This window comes from Emydura macquarii, unplaced genomic scaffold (assembly GCF_026122565.2).
Source record: "Emydura macquarii macquarii isolate MOO-44397 ecotype Brisbane River unplaced genomic scaffold, CSIRO-AGI_Emac_v2 contig_1253, whole genome shotgun sequence".
NCBI lineage: Eukaryota > Metazoa > Chordata > Testudines > Chelidae > Emydura > Emydura macquarii.
Genome location: NW_027131390.1, coordinates 26,000,855 through 26,021,020, shown reverse-complemented (window position 1 = coordinate 26,021,020; position 20,166 = coordinate 26,000,855). Strand labels below are relative to the sequence as shown.

General features: G+C 37.3%; 1 protein-coding gene across 13 annotated transcripts in view; it reads right to left on the bottom strand.

Moving 5' to 3' along the window:
- The window catches only part of ZNF711 (zinc finger protein 711), a 67,581-nt gene that overhangs the window by 32,780 nt on the left and 14,635 nt on the right, over positions 1 to 20,166 (bottom strand). For 9 of the 13 annotated variants that reach the window (XR_010919729.1, XR_010919726.1, XR_010919728.1 and 6 more), the window contains exons 2-6: positions 15,840 to 15,947; positions 13,422 to 13,952; positions 5,991 to 6,149; positions 5,240 to 5,386; positions 4,406 to 4,543 (exon numbers count right to left, since the gene is read on the bottom strand). Coding sequence is in view for 6 of the 13 variants with exons in the window: in XM_067548378.1 (XP_067404479.1) it covers positions 4,406 to 4,543; positions 5,240 to 5,386; positions 5,991 to 6,149; positions 13,422 to 13,952; positions 15,840 to 15,918 (1,054 nt within the window). In the remaining 7 variants the exon portion in view is untranslated. Of the gene's footprint in view, positions 1 to 4,405; positions 4,544 to 5,239; positions 5,387 to 5,990; positions 6,150 to 7,269; positions 7,465 to 10,153; positions 10,267 to 11,842; positions 11,902 to 13,406; positions 13,953 to 15,839; positions 15,948 to 20,166 lie in introns of those variants that run through there. The other 4 variants (XM_067548380.1, XM_067548381.1, XM_067548383.1 and 1 more) reach the window with 4 other exon arrangements.

Genomic DNA, 20,166 nt, shown 5'->3' with positions numbered 1-20,166 from the left:
CTTTCTACTTGAGCAGGACCAGAGATTGGTATCCCTGTCCTGCCCTGGAGCAAAACTGAATGCATTTGCGGTTCGCTCTCGTTGCGAATAGGTCTATGAACAGTGTGCCTCAGTGTTGAAAAATGTTGCGTAGGATCCTGTTGTTGATCTCTCACTCATTGCTTGTGGGAGGAGTCCCTGAAGGAGGACGGGGAGGGTGGGTGGTATGGATGTGAAGGGGATGACATAGCCCTTGTCGATGATTTCTAGGGCCCATCTGTCTGTGGTAATTTCTGTCCACTTGGTGAAAAAGGGGTGTAATCGGTACCCAAAATGGTTGATGTTCCTGCTTGTGGGGTGTGTCTCAGACCCTTGACCAAGCCCTCAAAATGACTATTTGGGCTGAGTCAATTGAGAGGAGTTGGAATTGTTGGGTGGTTGTCTTCTTCTCTGTGGTCTCGGCTTCTGCCTGTAGTTATCATACGGGCTTTGTTGCCGGTTGGAGGAGAAGTCCCTCCTATGGTATGATTTTATGTTTGAACAATGGGGTATATATACCCAAGTTTCTGAGAGTTGTCCTGCAGTCCTTCATGGAGAGTAAGGTGTCATCAGTCTTGGTAGAGAATTGTTTGTCCTTATCAAATGGTAAGTCTTCCACCTTCATTTGAAGGTCTCTTAGAATGTCAGAAGACTGGAGCCAGGAGGTGCGGCGCATAGCAACAACTATCGCTGTCGTGCGAGCTGCTGTGTCTGCTACATCAAGGGCTGCCTGCAGAGCTGTTTGTGTAATCAGCAGGCCCTTGTCCAGCAGAGACTTCAGTTGTGTCTGCTTGTCTTCAGGTAAGTATTGTTTCAGTTCATTAATCTTTCTGTAGTTATCGTGGTCATATTTGGCTAATAAGGCATTATAATTAGCCACTCTAAATTGTAAGGTTGCTGAGGAATATACTTTGCACCCAAACAGGTCTAGGCATTTGCTGTCTTTAACGCCTGGGGTGGATTTAGGCTGTGATTGCTTAGATCTGTGATGTACTACGTCTATCACAAGGAAGTTGGGAGGAGGGTGAGCGAATAGGAACTCGCTTCCCTTTGATAGGAAGTATTACATTCTATCAGCCCTTTTACAGGTTGGCGGAATTGATGCTGGTTTTTGTCAGATGGTGTCAGCAGGTTGCATTATGGCATTGTTATTCGGTAGGGCTATTTTCGTATTGGCTGATGTGCGTAGTATTTGAAGTAGCTTACATTGGTTTTCTTCGACCTCCTGTAGCGGTATGTCCTGGCTTATTGCTACTCATTTAAACAATTCTTGGAATTGCCTGAAATCATCAGCCATAGTCAGTTGAGGGGGGAGGGACATTACTGCCTCATCCGGAGATGAAGATGAATTGTAAGTTGGGGAGTTTTCCCCTTGCATCCCATCATCTCACGCCTTCAGGTCTGAATCCTGTCCAAGGGATGGTGGAGCAGATTTTACTAGGGCTTTGGCTCATGCTGAGGGTGTGCCCTTTTGCGGACTATAGGATGTACATGGTTCCGAGATGTTATGTGAATGGGAAGATCTTTGGGAGAGCAGTTTCATCTGTTCAATCCACTCCCTCATGGTCCTTTCAATATGAGCCAGTGATCTTAGCGATGATATAGTCTCTTCTCTGGCTGGAGAAGACTGGTATGGGGAGAAAATTCCTCTCTGTGAGCCTTCATCATCACTAGATAATGGAGTGGGAATAGGTGAGATGGATGACAGTGATGCTTGCATATAGGGTGATGTGTCGGTGCCGTATAGAGGGGAATGAGATGGAGGTGTGTCCTCCTGTGTATGGAGCCGTGAATGCTTTGTTGGTACTGTTGGCACCAAGGCTGGTTGTTTCTTTGGTGCAGTGTGGGTTTTAACTTTTCTCTCACTGGTGCTGACGGTGGCGATGGTAGTGATGGTGGTGCTGAAGGCGATGGCATACGTGCCGGTGTGGTCTTTGTTACCCACTTGGCTGGTGTCAATAGTGTGGTAGCCAGCATTGTTTTTTAGATCAGTGCTGATGCATTTTTGGTGCCGGAAGTGATAGGTGCTGTAGCAAAACTCTCCGTGGAGGTGGATGGTATGGGAGGTAAAGACCTGGACGGAGACGGCTTTTGTTTAGACGCGTCTCTAATGGGTGAGATTGTGGCTCCCTTACTTTTTACACTGGAGGATTGAGCCATAGTTTTGCCTCTCTCCCCTGTGTCAGACACGGAGGTAGGCTGACTTTTCCATGAGGATAAGCTTAAGGTGGAGATCTCTCTCCTGCCTGGCTCTCACTTTATGCTTGGCACAATGCATGCACTTAGCAGGGATGTGGCCCTCTCCCAGCACCTGACGCAGAGAGCCTGTCCGTCCGATTTCAGAATAGCGTCCCTGCAGGATTCACATGTCTTAAATCCTGGTGATCCTGGCATTTCTGAGTTTTTTTGTATAGAAATGATACTCCATATATCTAATTAAACTAGCTATAGCAACTGAAGAAAAAGATTTTTTTTTTTTTAGAACTATATAGCTTAACTAATTTAACTAACTTATATTATGACTAAACTATTCCTAAACTAACTATTTTTCAACTTTTAACTTAGAACGAAAGGAGTGCTGTGGAGCTCTGTCTAAGGCCCGGGATGGTTGAGAAGGAACTGAGGGGGTTGGGCTGTGCACGTGACAATTAGCATGCCAACAACACCATGAGATACCCTCCGTGCATGCGTGGCCCGTACAGGCACTGCTGCACAAATCTTCGATGAAAGGCACTGAGACGCAACAACTCCTGAAGTGGAGCACCCACGGAGACATCACTCGAACAAGAATAACAGTTCCACAATTCTCTTGCATGAGAGCAAGTCCAAATATCTTACTTTCCTATCAAGAACTTGGTGCATGGTAAGTCTCGGACTACTTTACTGTATGTCTTGACACAGTGGTCATTCAGAACTTGCCTGAAGAAAGCTGAAGCTCTATGGGATGATGAGGGCTACATCTTACTAGTATCCTCATCTTCTCATTTGCGACCAAAACAGTTTTTCTATGCTTCTAGGGCTCTGTGAGTCACACACATTTTTGTCTGCCAAATAATGGGGGTAGAAGCATATCTGGCCAGGACTTTTCTGTCAGATTAATTTTCTGATAGAAAATGCCCTTTTCACAACATGAAATTTTTCGTACAAAAAATCGATTTTCCATCAGGAAAATTAAAATGATGGCTCATTTACTGCCTGCCTGCAATGCTCATCAACTTTATCTTCAGCCTGCAGGGAGAAAGTTAAATTAACAAGAGTTTTCCAAGTGAGGTGCCGGCAAGCAAAAAAATTAATTTTGATTCTTTCAAAATGGAATTTTTCTGGAAATCCTTTCCACAAAAAAAAAAATTAGTATTTCTTACTTTTCATTCTGATTCAGGATGGAAAAAAATTAAAATTGCAAAGTTTTTCATAGGAATGGATTTCCATATTCCAGCTAACTCCAGTTAGAACAACTCCATCCATAAACGACTGGCTCTCTCTTTCATAACATGACTCAGAGATGATCTGAGAGGATACTTCCTAACATATGATATATTTATGCATTAAAATCCTACAGCACAGTAAATATAAAATATTAATAGAATACAAAAAATGTGCACCAATAAAACTTCATAGTAAAAAGTTAATGCTATTCAATCCCTGTCACAGGGGAAGATGATCAGCTTATTAAGACATGCAAAATACTTTTTAAAAAATAATTCACAATTTGTTTTCTGTCTTAAAGAGTGAACAGTTTGATTATGCAGTGTGTAAGATTGAGAGGAACATGTCTACATGACAAGTCCTAAGATTATTTTCTCAGACTCATTTTCCTTTCCTCAGATAAAACTTGTGTGAATGACTCACCAACCAGCTTCATGTATTTTAAACAAATTCCTTTAGCTTACGCAAGACTCTATAATGCTCAGTAGCTGACTTCAAGATATACAAGGGAAATTTGCATGTTGATCGTCTCTGAACTGGTGTCTGAAACAACAGTATCAAAACCTTGCAAACTACTATGCTTTTTCTTCCATAAAACCAAAAACTAAGCAAGGTATTTATTATTATTCAAAAAAACAGATACTAAAATAATTTAAGGACTGTCTGGCAGGCCAGTGCTGTACAAAACACTAGAGTTTGGGACTGGCATTTTCCTTCATTCCTTAGTTGGAAGAGTCTGAGGGCATTCTGGAGAAAGTAAACACAGCTGCTGAAATATCATTTGAGTGACCCCAATGTCTGAATTTTTAAAGTTGATGACAGGCTCCACTGGAAGCTGTTTACAATCCTCCATGGACATAGTGGAGAGATAGGAAGGTCATGCCCTAAAAGATTTGGGAGCAAAATCAGAGAAAAAATAAGAGGAGGGGATTCCCAGGAAAAGAAGAATCTAGCATCCTACCATAAGCAGCAGCCCAAGCAACAGGAACAAAAGTTTTATTCACACCAGAGTCTTCAAGCTGTGTGTCAGGAAGTGATGTTGCTTCCTCTTCACCCACAATGACCTCCATATAAACTTCATCTGCTATTTCAGCACAACCTACAATTAAGGAGAAGTAGTGATTCTTGAATTAATTTTACTTTATGTTCAGCTGAAATTTTCCTTTGCTTATTTTCATATTATTACTCTGATTAGTAGTGGTACCCACTGAACAATTCCCTTCCCCACTCAAAATACTTGTATAGGGTTTTATTGCTTTATCCATATACATTGCTAGACCTGAAATAGAAAAAATAATTATCAACCAAAAGGAGCTTATAAGTGTGTAACTAATGATGGCTCTTTGCCACTTTGCCAGAATAAGTAATGCTCTACTTAATAAAATTAAAAAGTGATCTAAAATGGTCTTGACACTTTAAATAAAATTGTTTAAATGAGGTAAACAAGATTTTAGCAAGGCAGTTTGTTAGGCAAACTGAAAAATTAGAAAGTTGCAAAAATCAATTACTAATCCAGTGACAATCAATGAACACATTAAATTCAATACAAATAATGAACTGCTTGTATAAGGTAGGCACAATACGTATTTTATATGCATCTACATTACAGTAACTGCTGTAGGCTGCTCTTATTTGTGGCCAAAGCAAGATATGATTTCTACTACTTCAAATCTGGGAACAGTCATTCACAAATATGAAAAAGTTCCTATTAGGAAGTGATCAATATTGTGCAAAGAGTTTTCATTTCTTGTACTATTTTGTAAAAAAAAATATTTTTTTTAAAAATAATTCTTACTAATATCTTCGTCTTCCTGAGAAGAGTCCTTAACAGCCATGTAAACCATCTTCTCTCGTTGCATTCTGCCAACACTTCCCTGCTCAATTACTCCAGCTACGGAATGTCCATTGTGAAAGTCGCTCTCTGTGACAATTTCTGTTCCTCCTTGAATAAGGAAAACAGTCAATGCAAACAAGACAGTCTAGAATATCATCTCATGAGAACTAAATTAGAAAACTGTTTTATATCAGTATTTTTTTTTTCTGTTTTAGACAGCCATTTAGTACAACTCTGATTAAATGTTTCAATATATGTAAGTGCTTTCTTGCCATCATTAATTTCAAATTTGATACTCATCGGTGGCACATTAGACAAAACCTTCCTCTCTCACCAGTATCCTGACAGAAATCAGGATCGAACAGTTGAATAGTGCTATTCAGGTTGTATCACAGGCATAAACCTTGTCAGTTTTTGCATGCTAGCAGTGTGCTAAATATGAGCAAAAATATTATGCGTCACCCAAAAGCTGCTATTTTATGCTGTTTTAAATATTGTGTTAGCAAAAAACAATCTTTAGATTCTTCCTTGTGAAAGGAATAGTTAAATTAGGTTGACATACCCAAAAAGCCATTACAAAAATGTTATTTCATATGCTGCAAAACATGCAACTCAGTGGATTTTATTAAATAAAGAATACAAAACTAACAACAATTTTTAAACCACTGAATCAATAAACAGAACATAAGTCTATATGAACGTAAGAACATACCTATTTCCACATCATCCTCAGCTTCAGCTTTAAATATATACACTTTTATAACTTCTGATCCAAACCCATCATCTTTAGAAACATCATCATGTGAAACCTCAGTGCTGATTTTTAAAGGTGTGCTTCCAATATGGTCTAATTTTTCTCCAACATCATCCACTGTAAAAATAAAACAAGAATGACAGTGAGGTTCACAAACAAATTTTGTAAGGAGTCAAGAAGTGATCTCTAGCAAGGTTTCCTTACATATGCAATATGCAAGATCCAACAGAACTGCTATTAAAAAAGCAGTTACACAGAGGGTTCCTTTTCCATTTATATCTCAGTCTATTTTACTAAAAAGTTTCAATTTCATTATCAAAAATTAGTAAATGAAGGACAGAAACATGATTGAAAAATGAATCACAAGAAAGCAGCCTGAATAAGTCATAAAAAGTACATGGATATTTATTCTATGTTAAACTATTAAGCCTAGAAGGCATAGATGGATCAAAAAAGTAAAAACATAAAACATATCTAATAGAATTTTAACAAACAAACAAACCACCCGAAACCTGATATTTTCATTCACTAGAGATTTTCAAAATGCTCTAGTGTTCAAAATATTTAGTACTAATAATTAATTACCAGCTGTTATTCTTATCAAATGTGTTTTAGTCTGGCTGCGAGTTTTTGGGTCTGTTATTAGCATGGCAAATATTTTGTGAGATTTTTTTCTCTTGCTAGTTAAAAGTTGAGATAATAATACTTGGATTTATGTCTAACTATTTGAAGTTGAGCTACCTACATCCTTTATATTTATAACTAAAGGAGTAAGTGATAATCAATCTACTTTCTCAAAATGTAGTTTTATTAATACAATCAATCAAACGATTACATTCAAACTACTATTAAGTGGAAGAGTAGGGCTGTTTTGATAAAGTAAGTGTTCACATATATAGGACTGATTTCATAACAAAGGATGCTGAAAAAGCCTGATCAGAAAGTCACACAACAGCAAGCATATCTCTTACTCATGTATTGACAGAACACTGCCTACTCCCTTTGCACATAGGCAGCATATGGTTATTGCAATACTGGATACCCACTGAAGCCTTCAAATGAGGGATGAATTCCTCACTTTGAAACAAGTTGTAATCCACATTGGACCATTTCCCAAGTTAAAAAATATGTATATTATATTATACAAAGACTGAGAATTTTTTTAAAGAGGCGACAGTGGATTATTTCTTTATTACTTGGCAATATCTACTCTGAAAGTCATTTTAATGATACCTACTCAACTGCAGCAGGTTTTTTTGGTGTCACTGATGAAACTTGTAAATCTCAGAAGTCTTTGAATGAGTCAGAACAATACTGGAGCTACTGAAAACAGAACTAAATAGACATAAAGCAACTAATTGATTAACATTAAAATCAACAAATAGTAATGTAAACTACTGCAAAATTAAATTTCTGTAACTTGATAAAGATTAAAAAAGAAAATGAAAGAAGAGGAAGCTATGTAATCTTTTGCATATTTCAAGCTTATTTTAAAAAAATATTGGGCTGTAAATGGTAAGGGAGTTTGCGAAAGACAAACTAGGATCACTGAAAGCAAATTTTAAGTTTTTCCTCTTCTGGATGACAGTAAACCTTTTAGATTCTTTTTCCTTTTCATTTAAAGAATTTATGACTGATCTTGCTTTACTGAAATCAGTCGGAGCAGGATCAAGCCTTTATTTGTTAAACATGTCCTGAATAAATGTACTGTACAACATCCACTGTATCCCACCCAAGATGACTGCATGATGTCCAACATAACAAGAAAATGAATAGCAAGAACAATAGCAAAACTAGAAAGGAATCTACAAATACCTTTGATTAATAAGTTTAACAGTATCAGGCTGTTAATATAAATTTTATATATGACGCAGCTATAGCATGTACTATCAGAGCATGTTCATGTTATCAGAATGTCACCAGAGATAAGACTATAAGTCCAACTATCCATATGCATTTTATAGGGAAGGAAGGAGAAAGTCAAACAATGTTTTGTTTATTAAAGGGTGCTATCCGCTTAAATATTTGTAATCTATTTTAGAATATTTTAGAACGGACTAATCTTATGATAAAGAACCATTAATGAGCTGATTCTTTTTATTAAAAAAATCCTTTTAAAAATTACAGGATTTTCTGTTCCATTTTTTATGTCTTTCCAATTAAGTCTCCAATCTTGCAACATTTATGCACATGCTTAATTCTACCAAAGTGAGTAGTTCCATTCATAAATCTTTGCAGTATTGGAAACTGACTGTACAGGAGAAGAATGAAATAGACTATACACAAATTGCTGTTAAATGTACAAAATAAAACAAAAATATAAAAAAATTACACTAATTTAGGGGCATCACCTGTAATTCTAATAAGTATAAAACCTTGAGGTAAATGTGATTTAAAGATGATGTCTTTAAGCATCATGCAGTTTATTTGTTTTTTAATTTACAGATTTTACACACAATCAATTTAAATACGACTAATTAACATGTTAATACTTTAAAGGTTGTTCAAAAGTGGAAGCCTCCTCCTCCTACCAGGAACAGTGAAATAGTCAATTATATGACTTTTCTTTTAAAAGTTTCCAAATATTCAATGTAGGGAGTGATGAAAATGACCAAATATTCTTGTGTCTCTCATGACATAATTCTAAGAACTAATATACTATTTTACAGGTTGATTGCTTTCCTGCTTTACCAGAGCACCAGGTACCAATAATGAAACAAAGACTTTGTTCAAAAAAAATTTAAAAATACTTCATTGTAAAATACTTTAAAATAGTATTTTTAGCAAGGGGTAAAGTGAAACATTCATATAGCGTATACTGAAGTATACTGTATCTTATCTCTTAATATACAACTTACTTTTAACTACATCTGTTAAAAATTCTAAATCCATGCTCTGGAAGGCAACACTATTGCAATAACTAAAATATTAAAAGTATTTCTAAACCAACAAACATCCTTAGCCTGATTCTGAGAGTGGCTAAGCACATACAACTGAAACTGAAATCAACAGGCGTTTGTCCCAAACCCTATATACTTAGACTCTCTGAAAATCAAGCTGCTCCTCTTTTAATAAGTGAAGTAAAAATATACTCAAAATGTTTAAACTGAATAAAAACAAAATTTGGAGTCAACTCCTGAAATAAATCTGCAACATGATAGATAAATTTAAGACGACTGGATGGTTTGAGGAAATGGTAATGGAATATAATTGTTTTCAATTCTAGGATGATGCAACACATCTAAGTTCACCCTCAGCAGCAATTAAAAAGTGTAACTATAAGTCTTACCACCTACTTCACTAGTTTATCTGAAATAAGTTTGGTGATCTCAGTCCACTTTACAGAGACCATTAGTTATATTAGGAGGAAAAAAATCAACATAATTAGCACTAATTAATTTTTGTCCACAGTTTTAGCAGAGAGACTGAGAACTGAACTAATTTCTAATCCCCAGAGGTTTCTTCTTCGATGCTGGGCAGTGTCTAGATGCTTGCTTAAACAATGCCTATACACAATACATACTATATGGACTTCTTAAGAAGACTCCAGTTGCATAGGCTGTTAATCCAGTGTCTTTTAGGAACACTAAATTCACATTTTTTTTTAAATGTATTAACTGTTAGGAATAAAAATTTCTACATCACACAATAAGTCAATAAAAGAATTGGGAACACAACATAAGTCTCCTGGCTCTGATTTCTCCACTAGAAACATTTATTAAAAAAACCAGATTCCTTTAGAAATATATGCTGAATCCTCCTAAATAATCATATTAAGAGGAACATTCAGCACACTTATAACTTAAAACTTACCTTTTCTAGTTGTTTTCAGGTGTGTGATGTCCAGATTCACTGTGGATTGCCAGCTCCCAATTCATGTGATGTCTCAGCATGCACTATGCTGGTGATATCACACCCACCAAAGAAGCCCATAGGGATGAAATTAGGGCAATACAAGTCCCATAGTTTTACAATTTTGCAAAGTTTTCTAAAGTTTAATATGTTTACTTTATATACCATATGGTACAAGATAAGAAATATGTATTAAAATATTTTAGCAAACTATGCAACACTGTATTGTAATATACTAAAAAGGAGGTGGTGGTGGAACGTTACCTTACCCCTAATGGCCAGCTCCAGTGTTGTTCTTTGGTGGATATGAGGTCGCCCGCATAGTGCATACAGGGCCAACACATAGACCAGAAGCTGGCAATCCGCTGTGGGTCTGAATATCGCAAACCTGAAAAACAAAAACAAAAAAAAAAAAGTATGTTTTAAGTTACAAGTGTGATAACTGTCCAATTTACTCTGGTTATCTGGTGTATACAGTATACTTTTTAAAATCTCATTTTGTTTGTTTTAAATAATCTAACAAAAGGTTACATTTTAAAACAAACTTTCTATCAACTTTTAAATTTCCTTTTTTTGGGGGGAGGGAGGAGGGGGAGAAGGGGGGGTCCCATTTGGCCATTTTAGGTCTCCAGAAACTGTGATCTGACATATCCAACATACCATAGCTTGATTTGTAAGTGTATTAAGCATTGAGTTTTCAGCCTTATTATTTTTACCTGATATGCTCATAATGCTTCCTTTAATTTAAGAAGTTAAATTCATTTGCACAAATAAAACGTATCAGTGGTGACAAATTTCTAGTGAAAACTTTGATTACAAAGTTTTTCTGTGCATATACAAATTCTGAGCAAAAAAGATCAGACTATACTTGTTAGTTTCCAAGTAATATTTACCACTAATTTCTTCCTTGTAAATTTGTAGCATATTTAGGAGATACAAGCTTAAAATGGTAAAAACTACATTTAGGCAGTATTAAAACTGTAACGCAAAGCAAGATAAGGTAATTTTGAGGTTAAGCTCCATGCATTAATCCTGCTTTTTTGTTCCAGAGAATTGTATACTGTAGGGTTCCCAAACTGTGTTCCACAGAGCACTTGGTGGTGATTCATGAAAAGCTAGCGAGTCAGATGTTAGATATCCTTGTTTCCAGCTACTACACTTCATTAAAAGGCAGCTAAAAATATATTAAATACCTTTCTAAGATTATGTTCCATATAAACAATTGCTGTTGTTGCCAAAGGATGTAATGTGTTCCTGAATCAGAGAGGAGATATCCAGGCGATAATCTCTCTGTTCAGATGTGGTCCACACTACAAAAAAGTCTGACAACCCTGGATATCTTGGGGAATTATAGCGTACAATTATACTCCTGTAATATTTGTTCCATATTTAACTATACAGCAAAACATGTATACTAATCCGAGGTTTCAAACTCCTGGCTCACTGGACGTATTTATCTGTCTCAGCATGACAGATTCAGATTCTGCAGAATACAAGTTCTCATTTTCTTTACGGAAACAAAAAGAACAGCTATCTAGCCCTAAAGATTTACATATTATCTTCAGAAGCATAACCAATTCAGTGCTGTCTTAGAAAACCTGAAAAAACAGCTGTATAGGATTGATTCTGCAAGGTGATGAGTATTCTGGCCCCAGTCAAGCAAAACATTTAAGTACATGCTTAACTTTAAGGTTAATTTTAAAATTAGCATATATTTTGTTGCACCAGGGTTGGGGTGCTCAGCACATTGCAGGATCAAGCCCCATGAAGGTGAGAACTATCCTAGTGTATCTAAATGAGATGATCACTTTAAAGCCTGTCTTCGAAAACCAGATTTTTTAATAACTCAGGTTGCAATTGTGTTTACTCAGACCATGATCTGCCTAAAACACAGTCACCACTACCATCAAGTTATACTTATCTACCTTAGAAGGAATTCCAAAGATGACTTTACTTACAATTACAAGGATGCAGTTGGAAATATCGCAGTAACAGAACACAACTCATCATAAGTACTCTGTTAGAAAGGAGGAATTCTTTCAGTGAAAACAACTGAGCATTATAATGGTGTTCCTTTATTCACAAACATACACAGGAATACCACTGATGTAGAAGTTTTTATTTGCTTTCCTAATGGGTTTTTTTTGGTTCTTAATCAAAAACCCTCACTAGTTTAAGTGAAATATTTAATGTGCCCTTTGCATGCACCCGTGACATTACATTAAGGACAGATTGATGAAAACTGTAACTCTGTCTCTCCCACAATTCTAGAAAAAATCTAAACGTAATACTTCTAAAAAAATGTTTTGGAAAAACAGCCTCACAGACATGTTACAAAATGTAAAATTGATAAGATGTCCTTGAATACAATGATTTATATTTATCCTGATAATTTTAATAAAATTTTATTGAAAATAGATCTCTGAAATTTTGACATACTTGGCATTCTCATCATTTATTGAGATGAGTTGCTTCCAGCTACATAAAATGGTTACTGGACAATCAAAACCTATTCTGACTTAGTCAAATTTCACTAACTGTAATTCAGAAAAGCTGCAAGCTTGCACTGAAAAATATTGTGTATATTTACTGGCCTGCATGGCAGCCCAATGCCTGAGAGTGAAAATTGGTGCCAGATGTGCAATGATCAACATCATTTAATTGTATAAAAAAAAAAAAGGCTTATTTACCTAGTCTACTATTTTGCTAATTTCCTTCAGTTGCTCTCACTCAGCTAGCAGTGACCTAATTGCAGGTAGCTAATAACCCATGTGCACTCTCCAAGTGCAGTATAGGGCAAGAAGCCAATTTGCATTTTCAGCATCAGGTCAGAAGTGTCAGTCAATAAATGCACACAACATTTTTAGTTTAGTTCACACCCAGAGCAGTGGGACATACAGCAAGCTGACTACTATCTTTTTGTTTTATAGATAAACCTATTGTCAGACAAATTTATAGCCAAATCAGTTACCTTTAAAGTTTCTATGTTAGGCAAAATGGTCAGGGACTCAACTCCATGCACTGGGTGTCCCTAAACCTCTGATTGCCAGAAGATGGGACTAGATGACAGGACAATTGCCTCGTTTTGTTCATTCCTCTAACACACTTGGCACTGGCTACTGTCAGAAGACAGAATGCTGGGCCAGATGGACCATTGGTCTGATCCAGTATGGCCACTCTTATATTTTTTTTCCCCCTACCTTGATGCTATTGATGAAACCCAACAGCGCTATTTTCTGCACATATTTCCATAACTTGATAATTTTTTTTTTTTTTTAATTTACTGAATTGGTATAAGGTGTAAATACAGTACATGTAGTATATTAAAAAGAATGTTTTTTTTTAAAAATCACCCTTTGGAATTACACACACACACAATCTAACTCTTGGCACTAAGGAATTAATTTGGCAAGAGAATGTTCTTTGAGAGAGTTCAGGTGCACAGAATAGCAAGATGTCAGTTTCAATAACCTCTCTCTACTAGACCACTTTTAGTTCCAATAATCTCCTATTCATATCTACCTTTATTTCACTTACAAGATATCATTAAGTAGTCTTCAGATGAGCTCTTGCCATCATCATCATCTTCAGTTTTTATTGTAACCGTAGAACCAGGAACAGTACTGGCTGCTTGAATCACAGTTTCTGTATCTGAATTGGTTACAAGAACTTCTTCTGAAACGATTGTAGGTGAGTCAGCTCCTGACACAGAGTCTTGCACCACATGTTCCAAATGTCCATCAGGACCCGTAACAAGGTCAGCCACAAAAACCTGATCAGGAACGCTAACAGTTTCCGTTATCAGATCAGAAGTCAAAACATGATCACTGGTATCTAATGCTTCTTCAATAGCAACATCAGCTTCCAACACAGATTCAGGAACAATTACACCTTCTGTTACAACATCAGTTTCAGTGATGATATCCGGTCCCTGGACAACTTCAGCAGCTAAGCCATGATCAAGAGTTATCCCATCTTCTGTGACAACATCAGAAACTAGTACAGCTTCAGGGACTGATACAACAATATGGTCTCCATCAATATGAGCAGTGCCAGCCATTCCAGCCACTATGAAACAATTGTGAATGAGGGGGAAAAATGTTAAAATTCACATTATTTTATCAAATGTAGTGTATCTAAGGCATGTAACTAAGGAACAGGCTATGCACAGAAGAGGGTTCCTTGCCTTCCATCAAATTTCATTGCATTTTACATTGCTCCAGATAAAGATTAACACCATCTCGTAATATTCTATATTTAAAAATTAAAGAAAACAAAAGCACAAAAAAACCAGATCTTTCTTTAAAAGGAATTAGGTCAAATCTTCCCCCTCCCCCAATTTAGGTTTGATAAACTGAGATTTAAAAGCCAAAGTTCAGTAGGTGGTCCCATGATATGTATTCTAAAAAAGCTAAAACATTTTTCTATTATGCTAGCAACCTGAACATTGCATTATTTTGTTTGTGCAACAGAGCCCAACAGCAAAACTGACTCAACAGCATGAAGCCAGTTGGCTTTGCTGTGACACAAGGTAACAGTTTCTTTAAACATATACAAAGCTGGAGAATTCAAACTGTGAAAAATATCACTTGTTTTACTTGAGTACCAAATTATGCCAGAGGTTTCAATTATTCACTCTAATAAATATTAACACTTTTCCTTTCTAGGAAACATAGCAGACAGGAATCTGGGCTGCAAGAGAAGCCATGTTAGAAACATCCAATTATTTTAAAGCCTAACTAAAAACAGTACGTTTAATCTTTATAGATAAGATATTCAAGAACATACACCGTTTTAAAATTAAGGTAGTAAAGATTTTTAAAATATTTTCTATTTTTACTGTAATTGTAATTAATTTGGTTCAGTAACAAAGGACTTAAGCCATAAATACGAGCTTTGCATAATGGTCCTCCCATACCAAAACAAAAGCCTCTCCACTGATAGATTTCTGGGTTAGGGGTCTTGCAGGTCAAGGAGAGACTCAAAACTGCCCACTGTACCATTCCTCCCAAATACTGGTGGCTGGTGCAGTCACTATTACCTTACATTTGCCCTGTCTACATGAGAAAATAGTATCAATTTAACTAAATTAGTTTAGAAACTGGGTTAGTTAAATCAATGCAACACCTTGTATGGACAGTCATTTCAATTTAGGAGCTTCTAAACGTAATTAGTTAAATAGATACAATTTCCTTGCACAGACAAGGCCTTTGAGCTACACACAGGCATGGATGAAGGGGAAATTTATGACAGCAGCAAGGGGGGAGGCCATAAAAACATAGATCTAAAGGAACTCATGCTACCATGCTTGAGGAGGGCCTAAGATCTAATGTAGAAGTACAGGGCTTTAAAACAAAACTTCTATGGAAAGCCCATGATCTGAGGGATTTTCTTATAGATCCCTAGCCATTGGTTGAGGACACAGACCTTGTCTATTCCACTGGGGGAAGAAAGCTAAATCCTGTCCCTCTACCATCCTAACAGATCAGAAGGAAACAGCAATTTAAAAAAACCAAACAAACCCAAGAACGTAAGGAAAAAAAATCACTACACTGACTTAAGATAAACAGAAAGGATAGTTCAGCAAGATCTTTAAGTATCTCATACTGTAAGCTACTGAATGCCTCGATTCACACCCAATCAATGAGGATTGGGGATGCCTAGCTGTACAGAGGAGGCATTCAGAACCTTGTACAAATTGCCCCTTAATCAACTCACTGAAGTTCTAATTCATCCAAAACGAATGCTGCAATTTTTAAATTTGATGCACACTTTTTCAATATCAGCAACTAAAGTATACATTAATAAAAATGGGAAATCAAATATGTATTGTTTGTTTCCCAAAGGAATACGTTACATCTGAGCATGAGCAACATTCAATCATGTAGAAAATAAGTTTTATTTAAAAGATCTCACCCATTTTACACATTAGTGTTTAAAAATAAAATGTTTTACCAAAATCTTGCATAATCATAGTGTGAGGCATTTTGGACTCTTGTGTCTGCAATCCAAGACTTCCACCACCTGGATCCATAGTCAGTCAGCTTGCTCTTTCACAAATAGCTGTAGGAAGAAAATTGTAACTTACATTAAATGCATGTTATGTTAATGTTGGTTTAGTTCTATTTGACTAAAGTCTCATTCACTCTGTGTAAGACAATGCCTGTAGAAATGGAAATGTGTCCCTGCAAAACTGAAGGAGATGGGGGGAAGGGGAGGGAAGGAAGATGCTACTTTACACAATTCACTTTGTCATATTATTTTACAATCCCATATTAGATCTCAATCCTGCAAATACATCCATGAGTAACCTAATAAAATCAAAAGGACTAAAGTGAGAAAAGTTAAGCAAGTGCAAGTATTTGCTGGATTTGGCCTTAGTTACAAAAACAAGCAAGTAAAAACTGTGATCTTGCACTGTTTAGGTTACAACTTGTAAGGATTTACCTAGAATGTGCTACTGGAACATCCTCAACATTCAGAACTCCGGATAGATACCACCTCAAGGGGCAATACTGTACGAATTGAGCCCAAAATTTTTGTCTGTCTGTTGGGAGTAGAATATGAAAATATGCTCTGAAATTTTCAAAGATTTTCTCCACAGCACGACTAATGACAGCTCATTAAATTGTCAAAAGCACTACTGATGATAGCAACAAATGATGTGCCAAGTATTAGTTGCCACAGTTACCTAGATCCTATTAGAGCCACAAAAATAAGGGGCAATGGAGACTGGCCTCATGTGTTGATAAGAAGTGAGCATTGATAGTGAAGGAGAGATGAGAGATAGGGTGGGGATTGATGCTGAAGGGCCTCAAAAGAGAATACAGGCAGCTTTATGGTTATGGCTTTCACTGTCCTGACCTGACTAATAATCCGCTATACATGGCGGATAACTCTGAAATATCTCAGAGTTGAATGGAAGGCATCATCTTTTTTAACTTAAATAGTTACATTTTAAAATGTTTTCCAAATAAATTTCAACTTTAAGATGAGGTAATATTTTTTGAGATCCAGAGTAGCAAGCTCAGTATTGTCTCAGAAGACATGCATATTGCTGAAGAAAAAGGGAACTAAGAAGGCAAGGAAGTAAACCAATACAGCTACATGACAAAGTTTGAGATCCTATTTGAGCCATACACAAATCGTTCACAACGATTGGAAATTTCACACGTTGGAAATTTGATCCTAGGAAACCAATACACAGGAACACAAATTAAAGTAGGCAATAAACCTTACAAATTCTATAACCTTTAAAAATTCTATGAATGAGATAAGGATACTACCTTTGGATTAATTGAATACCTTTTGATAACTCCAAATGAATGAGCACCGGATGAGTCATAACAAGGGTGTAGGAGAGATTTGGGAAACACAAACATAATAGAGGTCTGATAAAATGGAAACAGAAATTACTTGAGACTGAAAGTGGGAAGGATGACAGTGACCACATCACATTTCCCATATGGACTACAGTTTGTATAGAGCAGGGATGGGCAAAATATGGCCCACGGGCCAGATCCAGCCCATCTAACTTTTCTGTCTGGCCCACCATGACCCCCGGCAATTGAGGAAACTAATCTTCCTCCATGCAGGGGCGTAGCTATGGGTGGGCCATGTCCCACCCACTTTGAAAGCAGGCCACCCGAGCTCTGCTTAATCTACCTTCAAATGGTGCTTTCTCAACCGGTGGCTTCCCAACCTTCCTGCTTCTGGTCATGTGGCCGGAAACAGGAAGTTCGGGAAGTGACTGGCTGAGAATCACTAAGTTGCCCTTGGCAAATGGAGTGTCAGTCAGCTTAGTTTCTTGGCTGGTGGCTTTCCGTGACCGGAAGAAGGAAGGTCGGCCCGCAACAACTTACCAAAATTTGTGTAGTGGCCCCTCTGCAAAATTTATTGCCCACTTCTGGTATATACAGAATTGGTAATTTGGCCTGTTTCTCACTAAGATCATGGGCTGTATCTATGGCTATGATGAACCCCCTGCCCTCTTCACAGGTATATTGTACAGATAATGCTCTGCAAATAGTGGTCCATAGATCCCAACAGCTTTGTGACACAAGATTTGACCCCAAAGGAAAAGAAACATATGCACCTGAGGAAAACCCCAAGGCAGCTAAACAAATATATTCACACCCTGGTATCCACAGCACAACCAAGTGTATTACTAAGAAAAAAATCAGTTTCTTTCAGTGCAGCCATCAAACTATCAGTACATTGAGCAACTCAACCATAAACTAAGTTATCGTAAGACCGCTGCCAGAGGTTGTGAGGGTGGAAGCTGAAATCAGAACCCATGCAGTCTGGTGAAATTCAAAATGCAGTTTTTAATGTTCAAGTTGTAACATTTAACCAAACAAACTTTTCTTTAATGTTGCTAAAAAAGTTTCTGTTTTAGCGTAGGATCCACTAGACTTCCAAAGAGCACTCTAATCAAGCATCTCAGCAATCTAGAAATCATGGTATCAAATTGAGGGATTAAGACTCAGACGGACATTCTTATTCTAACCTGAACACAACAATCCAGTAAACTGGAGAGTCATGCTAGCATGAGACCTAAGAAGTCTGAAGACAAAACTGCAAAAAGACCTGTCAACATCTTGGCTCAGGAGATCTCTCTGCAGATCAGTCGGGATGGAACCAACAAAATAAGGGAATACATGGGAATTTTCTATTCCAGTTCAAGACAGGGCAGTCTGTCAATGACACTACGTCTTGTTTTGCTTCAGGATCACACTGAACATAAGGAGTTCTCCTTGTTAACACACAACCTTAGCTGAGACTTTCTCCCCTTGCATAACACATAAGGCCAGACTAAGACCTAAGAAAGACATTTCTGCTGTTGTACAAAACCTCTTCCATGAACCTGCTTGGACCCTTTTTCTCTGGCAGATGAACCTTTGGTCTTGATTAAAGAAAGCCTTGCAGGCTACACAAATGGCCTCACCTCTAGTGACTTGATTTCATTTCCTACAGAATCCACAAACCTTGGAAAGTCTGGAAAACAAGGTGAAAATTACAGTCCACATTTGGAAATATTACTGTATATGGTAAGTGACGTGAGATGGGAATTCTCTCATGGACATGTTACTTTGCCATTCTGCACCTTGCATGACCTGAGACATAAGTGGCTCAGGTGTAAGGAGTGTCAAGAAAAGGTGATACCTTTGTAATTAAGTCTTATGGCAGCCACAGACAGTGTGGATAAAGTTATCACCCAGTTACACTATTAAGGAATCTGTTGTACAGGGTTCTATTATTTTTACTTTAAAATATATGTAACCGGTCTAGAATTTGTCCTGTAAAAAGAGGTAATATACATGTCAATGTCAAATAGTTTGACAAGTGGTTTACTCAAGTTAACGGTGCTGGATCTTTGATATCAAACTATCACAGTAATATAGGACTGGAAATGGCCTCGACAGGTTGTCTAATTGGAGAACAATTTATCACCTTCCGATTTATAACAACCTTTTAAGTACTTGAAAACTATTATCAGGCCCACCGCCCCCTTTCAGTCTTCTCTTCTCCAGACAAAACAAACCTAGTATTTTCAGTCTTTCTTCGTAGATCATGTTTTCTAGATCTTTAATCGTTTTTTGTTCCTCACTTCTGGACTTTCTCCAGTTTTTCCACATTTTTCCCAAAGTGTGGTACGCTGAACATGATATAGGACTCCAGTCAAGGCCTTACCAATGCTAAGTAGCATGGAAGAATTACTTCTCGTGTCTTGCTTACAACATTCCTGCTAATACATCCCAGAATGCTGTTTGCTTTTTTTGCAACATTACATTGTTGACTCATACTTAGTTGGCCATCCACTATAAACCCCAGATCTTTTTCTGAAGTATTTCTTCCCAGGCAGGGCCAGTGCTAGGCGTAAGCAGACTCAGGCCTAGTCTACACTGGCAATGGAGGTCAACGTAACGCCCCCCTAAAGTATGCGTCTTCATTGGCACATAAGTTATGTCAATTTAAAGCACAGTAAAAGTCAACCTAATAAAACCACCTCTGCAAGTGGTGTAGTGCTGAATTCAAGTTCCCTGGGTCGAATTTGCATCAGTGTAGGCAGAGCGCAACTTAAATCGACGCCATTGGCCTCTGGGAGGTATCCCATAATGCCCCATTCTGACCGCTCTGGACATTCATGTTCTGCTGTAATGTGGCCACGTACACAGGAAATAGCTCCTCCCCTCAAGCCCTGGGAAATTTTGAATTTCCATTTCCGGTTTAGACAGCATGGAGAGAGCTTTGTAGCTAAACTGCTCATGGCGACTGCATG